The sequence below is a fragment of the Salvia splendens genome, chromosome 15 (genome assembly GCF_004379255.2).
Source record: "Salvia splendens isolate huo1 chromosome 15, SspV2, whole genome shotgun sequence".
In the NCBI taxonomy this organism is placed as follows: domain Eukaryota; kingdom Viridiplantae; phylum Streptophyta; class Magnoliopsida; order Lamiales; family Lamiaceae; genus Salvia; species Salvia splendens.
In genome coordinates this window covers 17,525,952-17,548,670 of record NC_056046.1, presented here as the reverse complement: position 1 = coordinate 17,548,670, position 22,719 = coordinate 17,525,952, and the positions used below count along the sequence as shown (strand labels likewise).

Genomic DNA, 22,719 nt, shown 5'->3' with positions numbered 1-22,719 from the left:
TATATTAAAATCAGATGAATAATCATATCTGATTTTTAAGGACTTTATAATCGCATCACAATCATTTTTCAGTGCTAACCATAACTTATGAGATGTAATAACAAATGAAATGTAACCAGTGTTTGTCATTGGTGAAAAAATTCAACAACTATTTAAGTTTGTAATATTATATGTCACAGAAAAATAATTTTTTTGAAAAAAATCGTAATATTAGACTTCAGTATCTCTAAATTTAATTCAAAGTGCACTGATATATATATTTGCACTAATCATACGTTAACGGTCTGCCCTACGCATGGCGCATGCGCAATTGACGGACGATCAACGGCTATAAATGCGATCGCGTCAATCATTAAATTGGGACATTCATAGTATTTGGGCCATTAAATTTTATCCCATTAATGAATAAATAAATTATCATCAATCACTTTAAATTATCATCTTTTCAAGCTGTTTTTTCTACAATCTGTCGTTTTACCTGTTTTCAAGCAGGTCATCTGTCTTATAAGAATATACTACTGCATTTTTAGGTGAACTCAAATTTTAATACATAATTGATAAAATACGAGAAAAGTAGAAAGAAAAAATAATTAAAATATTATTATTAGAGAATGGATCTCACCTTATCAGAGAGAAAATAGTTTCTAAGTTTAGAAAATACGTATTCTCATGAATAGATTAAAAAGGAAATAGTGCATAATCTTGTGGGACGAATGGAGTACTAGTGCTAGTACAATTCCTTTATTTGTAAGTTATGAAATTTCACTAATACATTTGCCTGGCTTTTATTTTCAAAAATATTACTCTATTCGTCCCAAAAAAGATGATCAATTCCTTAAGTAGCACGAAATTTTATGTAATTTAATTTTGTGGGTTTAGTGGAAAGAATAAATTACGAGAGAGGAAGTAAAGTATAAATAAAAATATTTCTATTTTTAATAATGAGTCATCTTAATTGGGACAAATAAAAAAAAATTGGGTCATCCTCTACTGAGGGAGTATGTTTCATGAGCGCGAAGAGTTGCAATTCCATGATTAAAATACGTATATTCACTCATTTTATTGACAATAGTGTAAGTTGTTTAGGACCTTAGGACTAGGAGTACTACTTTTTTTCATATTATTATCAACTTTTTATTATTTACACCCTTAACTACTTCAACCACTATATTATCTATCATTCAAGGGTTCAAGCTGCATGTTTAAATGGTTGAATCGTATTATTTCATGTTTATTTCAATAGTATATATTAACTTTTAAGTGTACTACCGTTAATTAGGTAGCTATAATATTTAATTATCAATTAAAATGGGATTGAATGAGTTTTAATAGTGTACTTTTTTCTTTTAAAATTGAGAAAATGACCTTTCTGCATGTATTCATCCTTTTGTCTGATTCAACCTATATAAGCTTGAGCAAAATGACCTATCTATAACGATTATCCCATAATTTAAGCATACACTAATTTTACAACAACCTAGTAATTTAGGTGCTTAGGAGTAGATAAAATACAAACATTATTAAGGATCATTGTGTTTGACAAAAGTTTATTTCGAATCGATTGGAAACAAATGTAGCCATATAATCAACATGACAAGCAAATTGCCAATTTTTATTCAATTCCAACGGATTGTTAATAGTAAAAGTGCATAAAAAGGATGATTTCAACTTTCTTTTCTTGTCATTTTTCTTATCATAAAAGACCACTTTTTATCGATAATGGAGTCGATATTTTAATATTTCGATATATTTTTTCTTTGTATAATATTTCATGTAGTAGTGTTAAAAAAACCAAATCCTAATACATAACTAAATACAGTAACAAACACAGAGATAATTTTAGATATCAATAACAGGTAGTGTCAACAAAAAATAATCCAAATTGTAATGCATAACCACATAACTAAATGTAGAAGCCAAATGGACAATCCAGAGAGTTGAGACAACCTCAAACAACACAAATAAAGTACTACTAAGAAGTTCAACCTCTCCTCATTTCTCAGCCTATATTCCTCATCAAATTACCATAATTAATCAGAATACTCAACCTCCATATAGCTTCTGTAGTAACACAGCTACCCTCGCCTTTGTCTATCCGAAGGTGAGCAAGCTGTTGCACAGGAACGGGATTGGCGGGATGAACTATGCCTGCAAACGCTGCAGCAGAGTTGAAGCCATCCCGGTCCATCACTCGCCCATGTCGCTGCTCGAACACCTCCTCCTTCAATAAGGGAAAACAGTGTACACTTGGATCAAATCATGCAAAAGGAGGGATCAAGATTTAGGACAAAAAAAAGTTGTTTTTTTTCTAAGAGAATTAATAATAAAATGGGTTGAGATATCAATTTAGTACCAAGTTGAGACATATATGTCTTTGAATATCTTCCAAATTTCTCACCTGCAAAATTTGCCTAGAAACTAATGTTTGAAAGCAAGAAATAAGGGCTAATTAATGAGAATCATCATGATTCAAGAAATGTGATATTTTCACTAACCTTTTTCCTGTAAGCATCAATACGACTGTGCATCAGTCAACAAATTACATAAAAATAAAAATAATGCAAAATGGACTAAATCAAATTTTACAAGATATTATGTAATAACATCAATGTCTAACTTGCATACATGTTGAAGCATTTTGTTTCATATCAAAAGAAAGTACAAGGCAAAGGGAAAGTGAGACAAGCTAATTCATAAACAACATAACCAAACAATTAAGACAGCTTAATTCAGTTCAAATAATCCATAACTACAAAGAAATTAACAACAATTCTACACACAACAAGAATGAAAGCAATAAAGAGAAAAAATTTGGATTGGATGCAAATGAAACCTTTCTGGTTTGTATGATTTTGGCAGCATTAAGCATTTCCTCCTCAAGATTGCATAGTTCCTTTATATCCATACAATCAACTTCTTCACCACGTCTCAGCCTTCAGAGATAAATAGTGTAATAATATAATCAATCTACAAAATTGATGTCCTAATCAAAGATGGAAAAAATGATGTAAGAACTACATACATGATTTCTCTTTTAAGTGCAGTGTTCTCAGCTTTCAATCTTCCCAACTCATCCTGCATTTTCTGCACCCAAAACAAAAAGATAGCTTTTTTATGATTATTCCCCAAAACCCTTCTCAGAAAAAGGCAAAATCATAAAATTAAAAATGTGATCTTTAAACCTCATAATGACTGCTCCATAGATTAACACCCACTGTGCTCTGGTACTGATCAATGATTTTCTTCATCCTACCAATTAAAAACAGGTGAAAGTGAAAGAAATCATGTCAAAATCAAATCTTTCCTCTAAAAATGCAAAAAATCCAAGATGGGCCAACATAGATCAAACAAAAAACATATAATTTTGAACGTACGAGGAAGTGGGGCTGGTGTATAGATAGAAATTGTGAGTGGTGAGCAAGATGATTGAGACCTCAGCATCACAGAGACGAGTGATTTTTTTGGCTTCCTTCAAAATCTCGTCTTTTTTCATGGAGAAAGAATCCATTTTTCTTCTTCTTCAAGAATTGGTCTTGGATGCAAAATTATTCCACAACATATGTTTGACTGTTGCAGAGGAAAGAGAAAAGCTTGCCATTTGCAGTAAAGGGAGAAAGTGAGATGGAAAGTTTGCTGGTAGCTTAGCAATTTCAAGGCTTTTTGCTATAAATATGGGAGTTTGGGTATGTGGTTTTGCTGCTTGTGGATTATTAGTTCATTTCAAGTTTGAGTATTTCAAGTTTGAGTCTAAAGACAGCTCATGAAATTTTATTATTGCTCTAACTTTATTACTTAGATAAATATATAAACCAAAATAAATAAATAAAATACTCCTATTAGCTTCAGTGTTTTTTTTTAGTTCTAACGTTTGCAGTTTGTAGTATTTCTTTCCTTATCATTTGTAACGTAATTTTTTTTTTCTTTTAATTTTTGTTCGTACATCAAAATTTGGCAATTTACTATGAATTCTTTCAATATACTGCTTGATTTTTGTATGGCAGATTGGAGAAATCAGAAGATCACGCTTTGGTTGAATCCCTATATTTAGTTTAGTCATTGATTTATCATATCATATGTTTAAATATTTGTTTCTTACTCATTAAGTTAGTATTAATTGAGTAAGTTAGTATTAATATTAATTATTGTTATCTTTGAGAATCAATTAACTTTATTTACTTTTCCGTCTCCTAAAACTATCAGTTGTCGACAGAGCAACGTTTCTCTACGACTTTCTTCATTTTTTCGAACTTGATAAGGTTCTTCTCTTATCAACTGGTGTTTTCATCGCAATCTCATCCTCCATCCATGAATTCCAATGAGAAAATCATTTTGTCTTTCCTATGTGACCGGATAATGGTTGTCTGCAACAGATTAAACAAGAGGTTGGACGTGATTGACGAAAAACAACACTTGTTCACCTACACGGATTCATGTGTTGCTACAATATCTGGCGTCGGCCTATGTCATACCGTGGCAAACAACGACACCTCTTGTTTAATCTGTTGTAAACAGCCATTATCCGGTCACATAGGAAAGACATAATGATTTCTTCATTGAAATTCATGAATGAAGGATGAGATCGTGATGAAAGCACCTCTTGATAAGAGAACCCTTATAAGTCGGAGAAGATGAAGAAAGTCAGAGAAACGTCAACAATTGATAGTTTTAGAATAAAGATAAAAGACAAATATATTATTTCATTGATTGATTAATTCCGCAAATAACAATCGCCCTATCTAGAATAGTAACTTATCAAGAAAACTAGTATATGGAAAAGATATACAAAACTCTAATTTATCTCACTAAAAAATACAACTAAACAATAATAAAATACAGAAGCGTATCAGCTTGGGATTTTTGTGGAGAATGATGGTAATTTGTTGTTAAGACGAAGGCATTGCTACTCCTCTCGTGTTTCATGAATAAAGATTTGATTTTTAAGATTATGAAGAAGCTTATACGATTGAAGTCTTGAGCCAGCGCTAGAAATTGATGAATAAAATCACCTACAAGAGCATCCGCAATGGCGTGAAATTCGTCCGGACGAGGCGATCGTCCGACCACTGCACGTCGATGGATCTAGTTTAAGCTTCTGAACTACACCTATCTATGCTTGTACTAACCTCAAATATATGTAATCAATATACACGTTGATGTACAATATACATGGCGCGCATTGATGATAATGAAAAACACGAGGTTGAAACACAATATGGAACCAATAGTCAATATACACGCGACATGCATTGATGATAACGAAAACATGAGTCGACAAAAAGAATTTACGCAACAAACCCCAAACATAACAATCACTGTAAAACCATCTTAAAAAGGTCTAAAACAAACTAAACCTAAACCAAATCAACCAAACTGTTCACATAAGCAAGATGCTTATTTGCAGAAGCAGATTCATACTCAACCCCAATCTTCCCTTGAAGACTCCCATCACTTATCCCATAACAATAGATCCAATCCTCCCCCACAATCATCACCGTCTCCCCATCGAACCCCGGGAGAATCCTAAACCGGCAACAATCAACCTCCCCAATGCTGATCTCCACAGCTCGCTGCAAGCTCAACGCCATCCCCCCGTGGATCATGATCTCGTACCTATCCCCCGACAAGTGGCGCAACCCGATGTAGCGCAGCTCCCCTCCCATCTCTGTCAAGACGCCCTCTGAGACACGAACGCTAGGAGGCGTGTCTAAATGTATGACCTCGTGCAGCTCCCTCTCGACATCAAACGCTACAACCATCCCCGCGTTTGTCAGCCAGTAGGCCACCCCCTTCATGTAGAAGCCGGGGCCAACCATGGCGAGATCCTCCACCAATTCGACTAACGTATTGTCCAACACCCTCCATAAACGCGTTCTCGAGTTGTAAAGCTCGAAGCTAAGCTCACTGCCATTCCCACAGCCGAGGATAGGCACAGCGCATATCAAATTGTACCTTTGCTCGATGTTTCTGGCAGAAGGGTCGAAGGCGAGGACGGTTCCAGCCCCGGCCCCATGGTAAAGCAGGGGAGGGGGCAGGGTAGTCCACTCCATAATGGCCGGGTTGCATACATAGAGCGGCTCGTTGGCCTCGCGGCCTTGGCAGACGAGGAGGCCGCTGCAGGAGGCGAGGAGGTCGACGGACTCGGGGAGGAAGTCGAGGCTAGGCTTTGGGACACCACAGGAGGTGGAGTCTAAGGTGATGAATGTGGGGTCTTGGTGTTGTTTTTGGGCGAAGAAGCCGGAGAGTTTCGTGAAGTGGGTGCTTTGCTGGAAGGCGAGGAGAGGGGATTTGATCCATTGGTTCCATTCCTTGGAGACACACATGAATTTGATGAGGGATTTTGCAGGGAGGAAAGGGAGGAGGTTTTCTTTTATTACATCACTCAGATCCATTACCTCTCTCCTTGTGTGAAATGGAGGTAAGCTCACATACATTTTCTGTCACACAACACAAAATCATGAGTTTTATTGATTTACAACAGAAACAACAACATAGCCATCACATATATAATTAGGCAGATCAAAATCATCAAATTGAGAAAAGCAAGTTTACTAAGTCAATCACCCTTTTCAAACAACACAGAGACTGATTTAGACTAGAAACCACAACATAATCATCACTTATTTAGGCAGATCAAAATCAACAAATTGAGAAAAACAAATTTGAATTACAAGATAAACATTGTAACACTATCATCAATTCATCAATAAAATCACTAAGGAAAAACAAACGTATGCCAACTCTTACTATATTTGACTAATTCTCACGAAATCATAGGTCAAGCATTTCATATTACAAAAAATGCACGTAAAAGCAAAATTATTGGTTTAAAAAAGTAGGAAAAACTAACCGTCGTCAACACTAGCGTAGTATTCTCTGAAATGAATCATTAATTATAAACAAAAGAGGGAGAGAGAGTTACTTGGAAAAGTCGTGCAGCCCAAGTTTCACTCCTTTGGGTGGTGGAGACTTGGGTATTGACTTGGAAAAATAGGGTTTTTACAAATTTCTCAACCTAAAAATAAAATCTTAGGTAAGAAATAGCCGAATGCTGATTATAAAAGTACAGAATCTCGAATCATAAATTTATTGATTACACATAATTAAACTTTAATTAATCAATAAATTGATTAAAATTGAAATTGAGGAAGTTTTTAATTACTATGATATTTTGTGTATATATATCTAATTATCCTATATGTACACCCAAACCGTGTATTTACATGTATCATACGCTAAATAATTAAATAAATATTACTAATTCCAGCAAAAAGATTTGATCTGTCGATAACGCCATATTCTTGAGTGGGATAATGGTTGATTGTCAAGTTCTATAATCTGCAAAAGTTTGACCATCTAAATACATACACAAATATGTAAAATTGGAGGAAATTGACACAGAGAGAGAGAGAAGAAAGTGACCTTGAATTTCCAATTTCCGCTCTTATCAGCTGCTAATGATATTGGTTGGATTCATAAATCACATATCAAACATTCACCGTTTTTGGTTTCCTATGAGTTAACACAAAATTAAGATTTTATTATGAGACAAAGAATGATAAATTTGAGATTTGAAAGACTCGGTTGAGATATGCGTGTTATTCGGCCGAGAAGGAAATGCTACGTACTCTAATCTCAATACGAACGATTCAATTGAAAAAACAAAGAAATCATTTTTACTATGAATGCGGAATGATTTAATTTTGGCATAACTTTTTTTTTTAAAACTTGTTTTATAATTGTACTATGTATCAAATTAAAAAGTAAGGATACTAACAAAATCTTAGTTTAATATGTTTAGATGAATGTTTTATATAAAAAATATGAAAAAATAAAATCTATAATTATATATTAATATACAATTAACTAATTAAGTACGGTCTCCCTTCCAATTAAGATGACCTTTTTTTACAGGTGCTTTAGAAAAATAGTTAAAGTTGAAAAAAAAAAATAATAAAAGTGAGAATAGTAGTATAGATGAGAGTCTCTTCTACATTATTTTCTTTTGCTTTAATTTCTATCGACTTTATCTATTTATTGTTATTTTTTCAAAACAAGTGTGAAAAAGAAGGGATCATCTTAACTGGGATAGAGGGAGTATGGATCAATATAGTACATTTGAGTATGGATCAATATAGTACATTTGAGTATTGATCTATAATTCTATATACATATTTAATATACATTTGAGTATTGATCTATATGAGTAATGATCTGCTAAGCGCTCATTGAGAGCGCCTACTTTTTTTATAATATTTTTTCTCTCACTCTGTGTTCTTCTTCAAAGTCTCTCCCCTAAAATTCCGTTGAACAACTCTCTCTGCAAAAATTAAAAGATCTCGCTGCCCGATTCTTTTAACAATTAATTTCTTTATAATTTATTCACCTATTTCAAGCAATACTAGACGAATTTGCTAAAATGTTGAGTTGAGGAAAATTATTGGGTCGTGAAATTCAAAATGAAAGCTCGTAAACTCAAAATTTGAAGGAAAAAAATGGGTATGAAGTGTGGTGGAGGCCAACGAAATTCCAGATTTGGGTATAGTCAAAGAAAAATTCAGAGCAGTGTTTGTATTTTGTAGAAAGAATGAGGAATTGTTGTTTCAGCAGAAATAATGGCGGAGAAAGATGAAGAAGATGAGTTCCTGAATTTAAAAAGAAATCAAAAGGAACTGGAGCGTGTTCTCAATCGATTCTTAGTTTCTCAACAAACAAGGCAAATAATCAAATTTAGGGAGATTACAGAAAGGATCGCTCAAACTTATGCTCAGAAGAGAGGAGCAACGTCATTGTTGTGTGAATTTGGAACTGGGAGAATGTGGTAGAGACAGGAATTGAGGACACAGAATTGCATAGGGAGAGGGAAAAAATATGCAAGAGAAATTGAAAGGGAAAAAAAAATACCCTGTCGCTCATCTGTCAGCTCATAATTAGCGCTCACAAGATCAATTCTCTCATCTATATACATATTTAATATGAAATCAGTATAAAATTTATTAGAGCATCTCCAATGCCGGCGTCAAAATCGCGACGCCGATTTTGACTGACGCCGAACCATTGGAACCGGCGTCGGCGAAATCGGCGTCAAAATCGGCGTGGCCATGCCGATTCGCGCGATGACGCCGGTTCCGACGCCGATCCTCACGGCGCCATTGTGAGTCCCGGATCGGCGTCAAACCGGCGTCAGATTCTATTTTTTATTTTTTTTTTCTTTTGAAAACACTATATATACGGGCTTTGAACGTCATTTTCATTCGCACCACTTGTTTTAACGAGTACTCTCTCTACCTTACTTTCTGTTCAAGATCAATAACGAGCAATGGAGAACAACTACGAAGGTACTCCAGTGACTCCCGGGGGATGGTCTCAGACTCCCCCCGCCTCCCGGTGTAGGGTCTCAGACGCCCCCGACTCCCGGGGTAGGGTCCCATACTTCCCCGGCTCCTGGGGGAGGTGGTTGGCCTCCGATGACCGGGTACTACAACATGTACCCGTGGCAGCAGATGATGCCGGGGTGGGCACCCGGCATGCAGCCCCCTATGCAGATGATGTTGGGGTGGGCACCCGGGATGCAGCCACCGGCGCAGCAGATGATTCCCTCGGCGCAGGGGACGCACGGGGGGGACAACGCCTATCGGCCGACTTTTAATTTTTCCACCGGTTCTTCACACACATCGACCCCAACGGATGCACAGTATACGGAGACCTTCTCCTTAGCGGACTTGGGTTTTGATATGAACGAGGTTCCGGAAACTCTCATTCAAAGCCAGGCAGTAGGGCGGGGTAAGAAGAAGGGCAAGGCCAAGAAGGTCGGCGAGTCGTCGCAGCAGGAGGCCGAAATCCGGGGCCGGAGGAAGTGGACGGACGCGGAGAACGTTGCGGTTGCCAAGGCGTGGGTGAGTGTCTGCGACGATCCTCTCGTTTCGAACAACCAGAGGATCGTCAACTTGTGGGCCAAGATAGCCGCAGCCCATAGGGCATTTTGCCCTGAAGGGAGACCGTGCACCGGGGAGGAGGTCCGGAAGTGCTGGGACCGAATCAGGTCTGGCGTCTCTCGATTTTCGGGTTTGTACGCCAACGACCCGTCTTACTGGAGATGCTCTTAGTATGGATTAAATAAAGATTTAGTATATATATATGGGTCAGTATAATTCTGTGCGTATTATCACACAGTTCATTGTGGATCATTAGACAGATTCAAGATTGTATGATTTAGTGTGACTAAATTCAATAATTTTGTATACTGATTTTAGGGACTAAGAGCATCCACAACGGTGGACGGCGGCCCCGCGTCCGTCCGTGCCAGCGGCGAGGACGCATACCGCCGCCGCTGCGCTCGCGCCGTGCCAGCAAGCAGGCGACGTGGCGGCTTACGATTAGGCAACGGCATAGCAGTTGCCTTTGAATTATTTTTTTTATTTTAAAATTCAATTTTTAATTATATAAAATGATAAAAAAAAAATCCAAATCCCAAAAATATGGCCGTTTTTTCCCTTTTTTCTGAATTTTTTTGAATTTTTTTTATATTTCCCCCAAAACCATCTATAAATACACACATTCATCATCCATTTATCACATCAAATCATCTCTCATTCATCTCTCATTCATAATTCTCATACAAACTATCAACACTTTCATCCCTCACTCAAAACCTCAAATGGATTTCACCCATATTATGAAGGAAGCGGAGTGCGAAGAACAAGAATACTACGAACAACATCGTGCCGCTTACGAAGCATACGTCGCGGCGAATACCCCCGCTCCTCCTCCTCAACGAACCGGATCAAATCGCCGCTACATCCATTGTGACCGGGAGGGAGCCCACGAAAGGCTCGTTGCCGACTACTTTGCCGACCAGCCGCGGTTTCCGGCAGATTACTTCAGGCGCCGTTTTCGCATGTCAAGGCGCTTGTTCATGCGAATTGTCAACACATTGTCCGCACGTGTTGAATTCTTCCAAACAGGTCCAGATGCAGCCGGCCGGCAAAGTATCACGCCGTTGCAGAAGTGTACGTGTGCCATCCGACAACTCGCTACTGGGCAAACGGCCGACATCTTCGACGAGTATTTGCATATCGGTGAGTCCACTGGAATCCTTTGTCTAAAGAATTTTTGCGAGGGCGTTCGTTCAGCTTTTGGAGATGAATTCCTTCGGGCACCCACCACCGATGATTGCCAACGGTTGCTTCGTCTTCACGAATCAGTCCATGGCTTTCCCGGAATGCTTGGCAGCATTGACTGCATGCATTGGAGGTGGAAGAATTGCCCGACTTCTTGAAGGGGGCAACACTTGAGCGGTCACAAAGGCGGCGGCCCAACGCTTATCCTTGAGGCGGTCGCCGACTACCGCCAATGGATTTGGCATGCATATTTCGGCGTTGCTAGATCCAACAACGACTTGAATGTGCTATATTCTTCACCACTCTTCAATGATGTGATGAATGGTGTAGCACCGGCGATCGACTTCACCATCAACGGAAATAGATACCACATGGGTTACTATCTCGCCGATGGTATCTACCCACGGTGGTCGACTTTCGTGAAGATGTTCAACAACCCGCACGACCCGAGACGGGTTCTTTTTGCGCAGCGTCAAGAGTCTGCACGGAAAGACGTCGAAAGAGCTTTCGGGGTCCTTCAAGCCCGATTCAACATTGTTAAGTCCCCGGCTCGGCTATGGTACGTGAATAATATCGCCGACATCATGTTCACGTGTATTATCTTACACAACATGATTATAGCCGACGAAGGGCCGAGGGCGGCTAGCTTCTACGACGAGGACGAAGCCGGAAGCTCAACAGCGAGGTCTCCCCCACGCCGAGGCGAGCATACGACGGTTGGCCAGAGAATCGAGACAAGGCACACAATGCGCGATACCCGAATCCACAATCAACTACAAGAAGACCTAATCAAACACATGTGGGCGAAATTCGGCAACGCTTAGTGGTTTTTTTAATTTTTAGTATTTTAATTATGTAATTTTTAATTTTTAGGATTTTAATTATGTCGTTTTTATTTTATTTGTCATTTGTAATATTATTTAGGTTTTTTTAATGAATTTTAGTATTATTGAAATGTTTTTGTTTAATTGAATTTTAAATTAATTGTGCTCGTCCTTGCGGAAGAGCACAGCTGTGGGTGTTGTGCTCTTGCCAGAGAGTAGGCAGAAAAAGTGGGGCCGGGCCCATAACCGTGCCGCTGGCAAGAGCACGGTTGTGGATGCTCTAAGACGCAGAAACCTGGGCCACCTGTCATATCAATCCAACGGCTACTATTAAATTTATATATGTAAATATGATAAGGTAGGGTAATGTTAAAAGATAACAAAATCCTAATGCATAATCAAATAAGAGTAAACTACATAAAATGATAATCAAATAAGAGTAAGCTACATAAAATGTCTCTGACGTTTCCATTTGTTTCACTTCAGACCTCTGACTAAAAAAAATATCGTCACAAGTCTCTGGTCTTTAACATAATCACATATTGTATATTTGTAGTCATTTTTCGGATCAAAATGCCCAAATGCCTTGAAGGGCATTTCAGACATATTCTACTCTGCATACACCTGCACTTTTGGTCAGTTTACGTGGTGTCTCGGTATACAGACCGCCGCTGACTCACAGCCGTCAAATTGCGTCAGCAGCATGCATGCCGCCACTGCAGAAGTCCGTGTGATATGCCCATAATGCCCTTTTAGGCTATCCACAATGGCGCCTAGCGCACCGCCTAGCGCATCGCCTAGCCGAGCGGCGGCGCTAGGCGGTCGCTAGGCGAACCATTGCAGCTTCCGAAAACCGCCGAGCGGTTTTTCGGAATTAAAAATCGCCTAGCGCTAGGCGGTCGACGGGCGCTGGGCGATCTGCTCGGCGCCATTGCAGCGTCGGGATCGCCCAGCGCATCGCCCATCGGTTTTTTTGTTTTTTTTTTAAATTTTTGAGACACTATATATACGCGATTTGCACTTGGTGTCCGCGCGCAAGGACGTGGAGCGCGCATTTGGTGTGCTCCAGGCTCGATGGGCGGCGGTTAGGGGTCCAACGCGTTTGTGGCACGTCGACTGCATTGCTGATATAATGTACGCCTGTATTATCATGCACAACATGATTGTCGAAGATGAAGGTGTACAACTGACGGATTGGGCCAACGACGATAATGAAGCCGGTCCAAGCCACGGCGTGGCCGTCCCCAACGCACGGAGTGGGGTACCTCACGATGAAGCCGGCCTCCTCCAAGCACATGCCGACATGCGCCAAACGGAAGCTCATATTCGACTCCAAAAGGATTTAATTGAAGAGTTATGGGCGCGGAGGACTGCTCAGAGTTAGTTTTTTTTATTTATGTAATTTTGTAAAATGTACTTTTTTTAATGTAATTTTTATTATTAATGTACTTTTTAAAATTTTAGTACTTTTTTAATTTTATTGTACTTTTTTAATTTATTGTACTTTTTTTTAAATTAAAATAGTATTATTAATGTTTCCCGTATATATCTCGTAAATTAAATTCCGTATATTGTGTTATTAGTGATGTGGCTATTGATGTGGCTGAGCTATTTATGATATGGCTAGGCTATGGCTGGGCTATTTCTGATGTGGCAGGAGGATTTTTAGTATTGATGATGTGGCAGGAGGAGTTTGTGGCTGGGCTATTGCTGGGCTATCACCACTGTGGATACCCTTAGGGCTGAAGGGCCTTTTATTCCGAAAAAACATGATATGTGGTTATGTTAAATGCTAGAGACTTGTGGCAATATTTTTTTTAGTTGTGGTCTGGAGTGAAACAAATGGAAACGTGAGAGACATTTTATGTACTTCACTCGTCAAATAAATAAACATGAATTTCAATTTTAGATATCAATTAAGTTATTTTTAGAATGATTTAGCTCACAGAAGATCAGTTTTAGAATTTTTCAGCTCATACGAGTCATACCTTCTTACAATAATATTTTATTATATTAGATAGATATGTGATTATAGATAAGAATATAGTAGGGTTTATTAATCAAAATATAAATATAAAAATGATAGTGGAGTAGTAAAGATATATACTATTTTTCTTATTAAAGGAATTTGAAATCAAATTTTAGTAAACTTAGTTTTCATTCTTAAACAAGGTGGCTAAATTACTTATCTATCCCTGAAAGGGACAAACCCACCCTAGTCAAGATTTCGTGGAAAGGGTCCCAAATCGCAATCTTGTCCTAGAATTGAAGCTTCGAAAATTTCCAAGAATATCGCAAATATTTGCAAGGTAATGAACGCTTCGTCAAAGCCCCTTCAGCTGGTCCACTTACCTTCTTCAACGCGGCTCTCTACACGCTCCAATTTCTACAGAGGTGAATTTCTCAGAATCTTCGCTAGATTTATTCAAATTCTTGAATTTCCCTTTTCTATTCCACCCTAATTTCGATGATCTTTCCGTAACCAAACTGTGGTTTTGCGAAGGTGTGAATTTTCTTCCGAGGAGGGTTAATCTGCAATTGAGCTGTAGCTGCGAACGCCAGCTGAAAAGGGAGAGTGGAAACGACGCCGTTGCGGGAGAGTTGATGATGTTTGGAGCTAGTTTGCAGCGGCGATCAGCTCTGATTGCCGCGGTGGCTTGTATTTTGGTGATCGGCAATGCGCCGCATAAAACCCTAGCTTCCAATTCGCCGTCGGCTTTTGTCGAAAATGTCATTTATTCCAATAAAATTGCCATTTTCTCCAAATCATATTGCCCGTAAGTTCTTACCAATTTGAGGTATCTATGTTAGATTGGTAATATGAGTTTTTTTTTGTGTTTGTGTTTTCAATTTTAGTGTTTATTGATGTATGATCTTGAAATTATGGAACTAATTGGGATTTTCATGTCAAGGAGTTTGTAGTGTTGTATGTATAATGTTCTATGGAGTCAACATTCGTTTCGAAATAACGAGCTCGCGGGGGAGTGAAATGTGTAGATATGAAGTTAGTTGTTGAAGAACTATGCAAAGAACTTATCTTTTTATTGTTAGATTTGAATATTTATGCTGAATTTAGGGTCTGTTGCTGTGTTTTAAGAACCTTATCGGCAAAATCAATGCCGCTTGTCTTTAGTTCAAGTTTAAGGTTTGAGAGAGAAAGTTCGAATATATAGGCTTTGTGCAAGAATTTCGGAGGGTTCAGTTAAGATGTAACGAAATTGTAATCAAACAAATTACGATCCTCGTTACGCATTGGTTAACCTTTTCAGTTCAATATTGTATCTCTGATTTGAACAGCTTTTAAGCTCATGTGTTTGCATCTTCTCGGATCAGATATTCCTTGCGAGCCAAGCACGTATTTAGTGAACTCGAGGAGCAGCCGTATGTCGTGGAGCTTGATCTTCGGGGTAATCATTATTTTCATTAAGCTATTTGTACTTTTTTGTCCTTGATGTATTTGTCTTCTTTTTCTGTTGCAAAATCTTCTATGTTGGGTGATTGATGTATATCTGGTGCATGGTTGATTACTTGAAGATGATGGATATAAGATTCAGGACGTTCTCCTGGAATTGGTTGGGCGACGAACTGTCCCACAAGTGTTTGTAAATGGGAAGCATATTGGCGGTTCTGATGGTAGGCCTTGGCCTCTCTCTCTCTCTCTCTCTCGATAGCAACGTCTCTCGCACAACATAACACAGTATCTGTTGTCTTATTTCGTTGGATTTCAGATCTGCAAGCTGCTGTCAAAAGTGGTAAACTGCAGAGCCTACTCAGTAAAGATTGACGCAATTCGTATAGTAAGAGACGTCTACAGCTACTGTTGACATGGTCGTCGTAGCCATTCAGGTCAATTTGGCCATCATCATCTCCATCGTCACATTCATGACTCTATTAGAAGGATTTATTTGTGTGTTGTCAAAGCTTTCACCACATCTTTAGCGGACTTGTTGGTATTGGCGTCTTAATTCCTTCAACTATTTAGTAATTGCGGATTCGTGTTGAAAACAAAACCGGACTTTCTCCCTTCCTGGATAGGTGAATTGAGTTGTCCTTTTTTCGGCTATGCATCTACGAACGAGGCCTCCTTGTTTATCGACATGTTTTTCTTGGAAAATCTTGTCTCCGTATGTTGGAACTCTACTCGGGGACGTCCCCGCTCCGGCCTTGATCAAGTTGAGCACGATGCACTGGCACCTCCTCGAGTTTGATCTCATCGTGATTTCTTCAATAAATACTAAGAATTTCTCGAGCATCGGATTTTGATATTATTGGGCTTCAATATGTTTAATTTTCGAATGTTTGGGCTTTATAGATTCCCCAATAAGCTCCTAAACACTTACTTTTTGCGGGCCTGGCCTAACAGAAGGCCCATAAATCAGCCGAGGGATAATTTTATTGCCAAAACGAGAAGTCTATACATATATCAAGGGCTGGGGAAAAATACCGAAATACCGAAATATCGGCCTTATCGTACCGAAAAAATATCGAAAATACCGAATTTTTGGTATACCGTGACTTTCGGTACGGTATGATACCTTACCGAAAAATTTCGGTAAGGTAACGGTATGGATTTTCAAATACCGCGGTATACCGCTGCATACCGAAATTCGGTATATACCGTAAATTAAGGTATATACCGTAAACTAAGGTATATACCACAAAAATATAAACACAATTATATATAAAATATATTTTATATATTTTTAAATTATAAAATCTATTGTGAAATATAAATATAATTATGAATAAATTATATTAAATTTATTTTTAAAATTATAAAATATAAATAATATTCTAAAAACTCTAATTTTCTATTTTAATTGATGTTGAAAGTCAGGTATACCGAACTTCGGTATGGTATACCGAAAATAAGGTACGGTATCGGTATGGAAATTCGTCATACCGAAAATAAGGTATACCGAAGTTCGGTATACCGAAAACTTTGGTAAGGTAAAGGTATGATTTTTTCGCATACCGTATTTATGGTAAGGTATACGGTATGGTGGTTTCGGTAAGGTATACCGTACCTACCCACCCCTAGATCTAACAATAATCTGTATATAGTTCGTGCGTCATCCAATTTACCAATTATACTTAAATTCAGTCACCAAATTAATCTGTTTACATTTGGCAAATTAAAGGCTGAAATTATTAAAAATAAGGGGAAAACCTACCTATGTATTCTGAAAGATATACGTATTAATACAATTAACAGGATGTTTCTAGATAGTCTGGCCTCGTACAATTTAGGTACCACTAATTAATTATCATACCCATTTTTTGGATAAATAGTCTTTAAGTTAGGTTGCTGACTGTACTTAAATGTTAAAATTTTCATTTAATCAGTATTGCCTAATTCAAAAGACTAAACTAATGTTAAAATTAGTAATGGTATTACTAATTTTATTTATTTCTTTAAGAAACTCCACTTTTATTCCAGAGCTATCACCTAAGTACCTACTACATGCATATATCATATTTTTGAAATGAAAAATATGCTACTAGTACTTGAACTTAATTTACTATCTTATGGTATATTTTTGGAAAAACACACTCTTTAGCCCAAATTTCAATTAATACATTATTCGAATCTCATAAATTTTGTAGGTTGGAAAGTCTAGTTGCGAGTCGATTTTTTAGTAAAAATCAACCCATATAGAAAATTGAGATAGTACTATATACTACTCCCTTCATTCCTTCATAGCTGAATCGTATATTTTTTTTCACTCATTTTGAAAAAAATCATAATAAATAGTTAAAGAGGAGAAATAGGAAAATAAGACTTACTTTACTCTTTCTCCACTTTAACTATTTATTATGATTTTTTTAAAAACGAGGGCAAAAATCAAGTGACTTATATTATTATTAAATAATATCATTTTATGGGTTTATTTTTACATATTGTCACTTATATTATTATTAAATAAAATTGCGATTGATTTAACGATAAAAGTTGGGCTATAACTGTTGCTAAATCAATTTTCGCCGAATGAATTTGCAACTAACTAGAGATTAATTAGGATCAAATAAAAGATGATAATTATAGTTGCTAGCTGTTTAACTATTGGGTGTTTATAAATAAATATACGCACAATAAATTTGGGAGCATCGTATAGTTTAATTAATTTAGACGATAACGCTGTAAAGTAATTAAACAATGGAATTAATGATGAACAAGTGACTCATGCAATTATTCATTGTATCTAATTATCGCAGTTGAATAGTGTATTTTATTTGACATCAGTTTAATTTCAGCAGTTGATTTTGTTCCCACTCTAAATATTAGTGTAGACTCTATATTATTAGTATCATTAATACAATCCAACTTTGTGCCTGATTTACTCTGACTAAAATGTTACATGCAATGTCATGCATGACCAACCTTTTAATTAATTTATTAATTAATAATTTTTTATTCTAAATTTCTAATTAAGTGCCCTTATATGGTTTAAAATTTAAATCGTATTACAAATTTATTACTAGTATTTTAACTATAGTCGTATTGTGCTTCAAATTTCAATTTCATATTATATTTACAAAGTACACGTTGTTAAAATTTGAACAAAGTACAGATAATTTAATTATAATAGATATAGAAAGCAAGAGTAATTCGATTGCTATATAATATTGATAAAAAAATTTCATGTACTCAATTTTGGAATACTGTGAAAACAAATTAATATCCTCCCTTCACCGATATGTAGGTTAAGCAATTTGAACTGGCCACCAACAATCAGTCTTAAATTCGATGAATAATTACCTCATATATAACTGATAAGTAATACGGAGTATTTAACAATTAGAAGCTGATTAACTAATTATGGTTAATTACTTAATGAACAGTAAATCGAAAGGTTCATTCTAAAACAAAAGAACCCTAGTTCAAAAAATTGCACCCCAGTCTAAGTAAGTTTTGCTAGGGAGACAATACCTATAAAAAGGAGAAAATCTAAAGAATAATAAATTTAATTCTTATAATAAAGGTAAGTGAAACCCTAATAGAACTATAAGATCCAAATATATATATGATTGTTAAATAATTTAACTTAGGCATGGAGGTGTTGAAATCAGACTTATTACTATATGATTTAGTTCAAATCCTAATACTCAGTACAAAGTAAAGGTAAATTTAAGAGCTCCTACGCTGCTCCAGTTTTGTTGGAATAAGGTTAAAAACCTACGTATATAGTCATTTAATATATTCAATTAACATTCAATCAAACTATACAAGTAAATAACTGCATTTTAGTAATTATTAACTATAAAATATATTATAAACAGAAACAATTAGTTCCATAATGGAAAAAAATCACAATATTTGAGCTTAATTAGGTAGTTCGGGTTAGCAAAGATTTTGAATGAATTTTTCAAACTTCAATTTATATAATTCATCATGAATGGTTTAAATACATATAACTTCTACACCAATAGAGATTATAGGCTGGGTAGGTGGTATTTAATCAGAGCATAGTGTTAGTCATATTGTGACAAAGAAATCAATAGCTTTAATTAAGCTATGTAACATAATCAACAAAAATTTGTACAATATAGGGTTAGGAAATATTGATTTTTGACATAATTCATGGACCAAGTGGGATTAATTGTATGGTCTACTCTATATGTTCTACATCTTATAGATTCTATAATATGTGAATAATGTCAAGGAAATTGATTAGTTTTTTTCTTAAGCAGTGAATCCCAATAATTCAAAGCCTTTTATTTTATCAGCATAATTGTTGTGTGTTGTGTGTATGCACGTGTATTATGAATATATGACTTGAATCTAAACTTTTATGCATGTGGTTAAAAAGTAACTATTTTGGCTGTCTTTTTTACACTAATTATTTTGGTTGCTAACGGTTGCATTAATCTGGAAAATTATACAGGGGTTCAGCTCTTCAACTTTACAATGAGTTATCAAATAAGTGTTGGCCTAGTGGTAAAGTGACTAATATCTGTTCATTTTCGAGTAAACTGTGACACAATATTTATATTTGTATTCATTCATCAATAAATAAATAAATAAATAAATAAAATCGGGTGGTTATTACTGTATATTATCCAAAAATGCACTCATTATCTAGAAGAGTTCATCATAATTATATGTTTATTTAGTAGGGAGTAAATATATAGTGCACTTTTTTAGAACGAGATATTGACAAAGAATATAATATTACTCCCTATTGTAACTTCTTAAATACCCAATATTGTTGTGATCTCAAGCATCATGAATTTCAGTAGCTATTCCTATTCCTATTCCTATTCCTAGTTTTGTAGCATTTTGTGTCTATCGAAATTCCAAGTGATTCTCGCGTTTCCAGTTATGGAGCACTCAGAAATTAAACATTTCACGCATATTTAGTGACTCCTCATAATAATTTCTACTAGTTTTGTGAACTTTATTTTTCAAAAATGAATGAACGTAATTCGATTTGGTTGCAAATGTGATTGTCTTCTCCTTTCCATCTCTAGCTTATTAACAAATAATATTCCTTTTGTCTCATTACAAATGCCATGATTCAATCCATAGTTTTTTTACACACAAAAAGGGTTATCAATTTTACTAGACCATATTGCGTTACCTACAAGAGTAATTTTTTTAATCCACGAGCTAGTATATAATTTTAATAGAACGGATGGTAAAAATTTAGGAGTTGATTCGCTAATATGGTATATGATGTATGCTGTAATAGATGCTAATTTACGTTATCAGATAGGTAGAAACAGGCCATTGAATCGTATTAGTATGAAATCTCAACAAATTCATTGAACAACCAACTGATAAGAATATAGACAGGATCATACTCCCTCTGTCATGTTACTCGCACTTTTCTATTTCGCCTCGTCTCAAACTGCTTACACTATTTATACTTTAAGTAAAGAATTATGGTTATTAATAGTATATTTACTACTCCCCCGTCCCAAAGAATATGCACTTTGGGTTCGACACGGGTTTTAATCCAAGATTGGTAAAGTAAGAGAGGTAGAGAGAAAAAGTAATTAAAGTATTATTAGTGGGGAATGAGTCTCACCTCATTAGGGAGAAAAGAGTTTCCAGATTTAGAAAGTGTATATTCTTGTGGGACGGGAAGAGTATTATTTTTTTAAAATGAGAGAAGAAAATGAAACATCTCTATTAATATGGAACGGAGGAAATAGTTAATTAAGTGTTTCCTTATTAACTGATCTCTCATTACAATTAAAATACTAATTTTAATTACACTAAAAAATCAATCTCAAACTATGACATAAAAACAAAAGTGCGAGTACCATGACGGAAATTACACAATAGTCAATCAAAATAAGCCAAATCTATCCCTTAAATACATGTGAAATTTGTGTTTATAAACAGTTAACAAATTTTAATTTATTTTGAAAGAGAAATTCAAAAGGTGGCACTCAGATAAAAATAGAGAATGAGACCAAAATGTGATTCTGGCTTAACTAGTGGATGGGGAAAGAAGAGTACTAACTCTTTCAATACTATTCGTGTTGTCAATCCAAAATGACAAGTTTATTACAAAGATGGGAGCATGGGAAGGGGAAAATTGGAGATAACACTGGCTATCTACCTTGGAAACCTTTACATTTTTATAGATTGAACTATCGTTGAGAAAAAATATGAGTGATGAAAGAGTGTGGTTGTTTCATATCATTGAATTTCTCTATTTCTAACTTTGTTTTGATGGTTATTCTGAACTTGCAGAATTACGATTCAGGAGTAACCCAAGTACGTTTCGTTTAGATAAATTTCGTGCCACCCCGATATATATAACTACATATCTAGTTTGTCTTGCAAGGACAATTATATTCCAATGATAGATTGATCAGACATGGCGTATCCGGAATCAAGGATGATCTAGACATGTTTTGCAAGGAGGGACATATAAGCATTGGAGAATATAGTTTTCATTTACAGAATCTCAAGTTTGTGTTACTTCTGGTGCGATCGATACATGGAACATATGCACGTATCTCTTCAAGGACCCGATGTCGTGCTTCGTTTCTCAGTTGAGTATCTCTCTCCACAAATTTGATTGAAATGTGTGAATCTTTATGTTTATATCATATTTTGGTCGATATAGAAAAATTACAATAACATGATATCCTAAAGATTTGAATCAAACTAAGAGACTGAAAATGAGTAATATTAATTAATTAATTACATGGAGTATAATAACAATATTCATTATTACACTTGTATATAGTAATAAAAATTATAATAATAATTTTCGTTATTACACTTGTATTTAATAATAAAATTATATTAGATACTTAAATATGTAAGAATATTAAAATTGAAGAATAAATACCTAAAAAGATAAACACTATTTTCTTTGTTTTTTGGATTCTTATTACTTTCAAAATCAAATGGACAAAAACACCAAAATTTAAAAACCAATACATTATAATGAATTTAGTTTTAAATTAATTTCCCCAAAACCCTAAAAAAGGCGTAATGAATTTGTAAACTAGTAGTATAAATTTTAAAAAATACCATGGTACCTCGATTAAAATTTGGTTAAGTAATGGTAATAATTTAAAAAGTTAAAATAATTAAGCTGTGTACAGATAAATATCCCTATCAATAGGGTACATACGCAGGCCGGCGGGAATCCGTATACAGTAATAAATTAGTCTTTGTTAATAGTCTTAAATACGTACACTTTGCCTACTGAAATGACCATTACGCCCCTACATTTGGTTCCTATAGTCAACCAACCCCCCAATAATCAAACCCTTAATTAATTAAACCTTAATTAGATGCCTTGCTTTCA

General features: G+C 35.8%; 3 protein-coding genes across 3 annotated transcripts; 1 reads left to right on the top strand and 2 right to left on the bottom strand.

The window, feature by feature from the left end:
- Positions 1–1,814: 1,814 nt before the first annotated feature.
- Positions 1,815–3,722, bottom strand: LOC121767348 (agamous-like MADS-box protein TM6). The gene is made up of 5 exons (XM_042163602.1): positions 3,375–3,722; positions 3,183–3,249; positions 3,023–3,084; positions 2,834–2,933; positions 1,815–2,221 (listed from the first exon to the last, which is right to left on the bottom strand). The coding sequence occupies exons 1-5, from the start codon at positions 3,506–3,508 to the stop codon at positions 2,000–2,002; spliced, it is 585 nt and encodes a 194-aa protein (XP_042019536.1). The 5' UTR covers positions 3,509–3,722; the 3' UTR covers positions 1,815–1,999.
- A 1,472-nt stretch (positions 3,723–5,194) lies between these two features.
- LOC121767472 (F-box protein At5g49610-like) lies at positions 5,195–6,983 on the bottom strand. The gene is made up of 2 exons (XM_042163742.1): positions 6,920–6,983; positions 5,195–6,434 (listed from the first exon to the last, which is right to left on the bottom strand). The coding sequence occupies exon 2, from the start codon at positions 6,429–6,431 to the stop codon at positions 5,352–5,354; it is 1,080 nt and encodes a 359-aa protein (XP_042019676.1). The 5' UTR covers positions 6,432–6,434; positions 6,920–6,983; the 3' UTR covers positions 5,195–5,351.
- Positions 6,984–14,181: 7,198 nt separating this feature from the next.
- LOC121767169 (glutaredoxin-C3-like) lies at positions 14,182–15,906 on the top strand. The gene is made up of 5 exons (XM_042163375.1): positions 14,182–14,335; positions 14,445–14,718; positions 15,275–15,348; positions 15,476–15,574; positions 15,670–15,906. Exons 1-5 carry the CDS (start codon positions 14,254–14,256, stop codon positions 15,723–15,725), a joined length of 585 nt encoding a protein of 194 aa, XP_042019309.1. The 5' UTR covers positions 14,182–14,253; the 3' UTR covers positions 15,726–15,906.
- Positions 15,907–22,719: the final 6,813 nt, after the last annotated feature.

Excerpts from the sequence above, each read along its gene's own strand:
- LOC121767472 (XM_042163742.1), bottom strand. The coding sequence starts at position 6,431 with ATGTATGTGAGCTTACCTCCATTTCACACAAGGAGAGAGGTAATGGAT.
- LOC121767348 (XM_042163602.1), bottom strand. The coding sequence starts at position 3,508 with ATGGATTCTTTCTCCATGAAAAAAGACGAGATTTTGAAGGAAGCCAAA. Across the intron at positions 2,934-3,022 it reads GCACTTAAAAGAGAAATCAT|GCTGAGACGTGGTGAAGAAG; the intron begins GTATGTAGTTCT and ends TTATCTCTGAAG. Across the intron at positions 2,222-2,833 it reads AAATCATACAAACCAGAAAG|GAGGAGGTGTTCGAGCAGCG; the intron begins GTTTCATTTGCA and ends CCCTTATTGAAG.
- LOC121767169 (XM_042163375.1), top strand. The coding sequence starts at position 14,254 with ATGAACGCTTCGTCAAAGCCCCTTCAGCTGGTCCACTTACCTTCTTCA. Across the intron at positions 14,336-14,444 it reads ACGCTCCAATTTCTACAGAG|GTGTGAATTTTCTTCCGAGG; the intron begins GTGAATTTCTCA and ends GGTTTTGCGAAG. Across the intron at positions 15,575-15,669 it reads GCATATTGGCGGTTCTGATG|ATCTGCAAGCTGCTGTCAAA; the intron begins GTAGGCCTTGGC and ends GTTGGATTTCAG.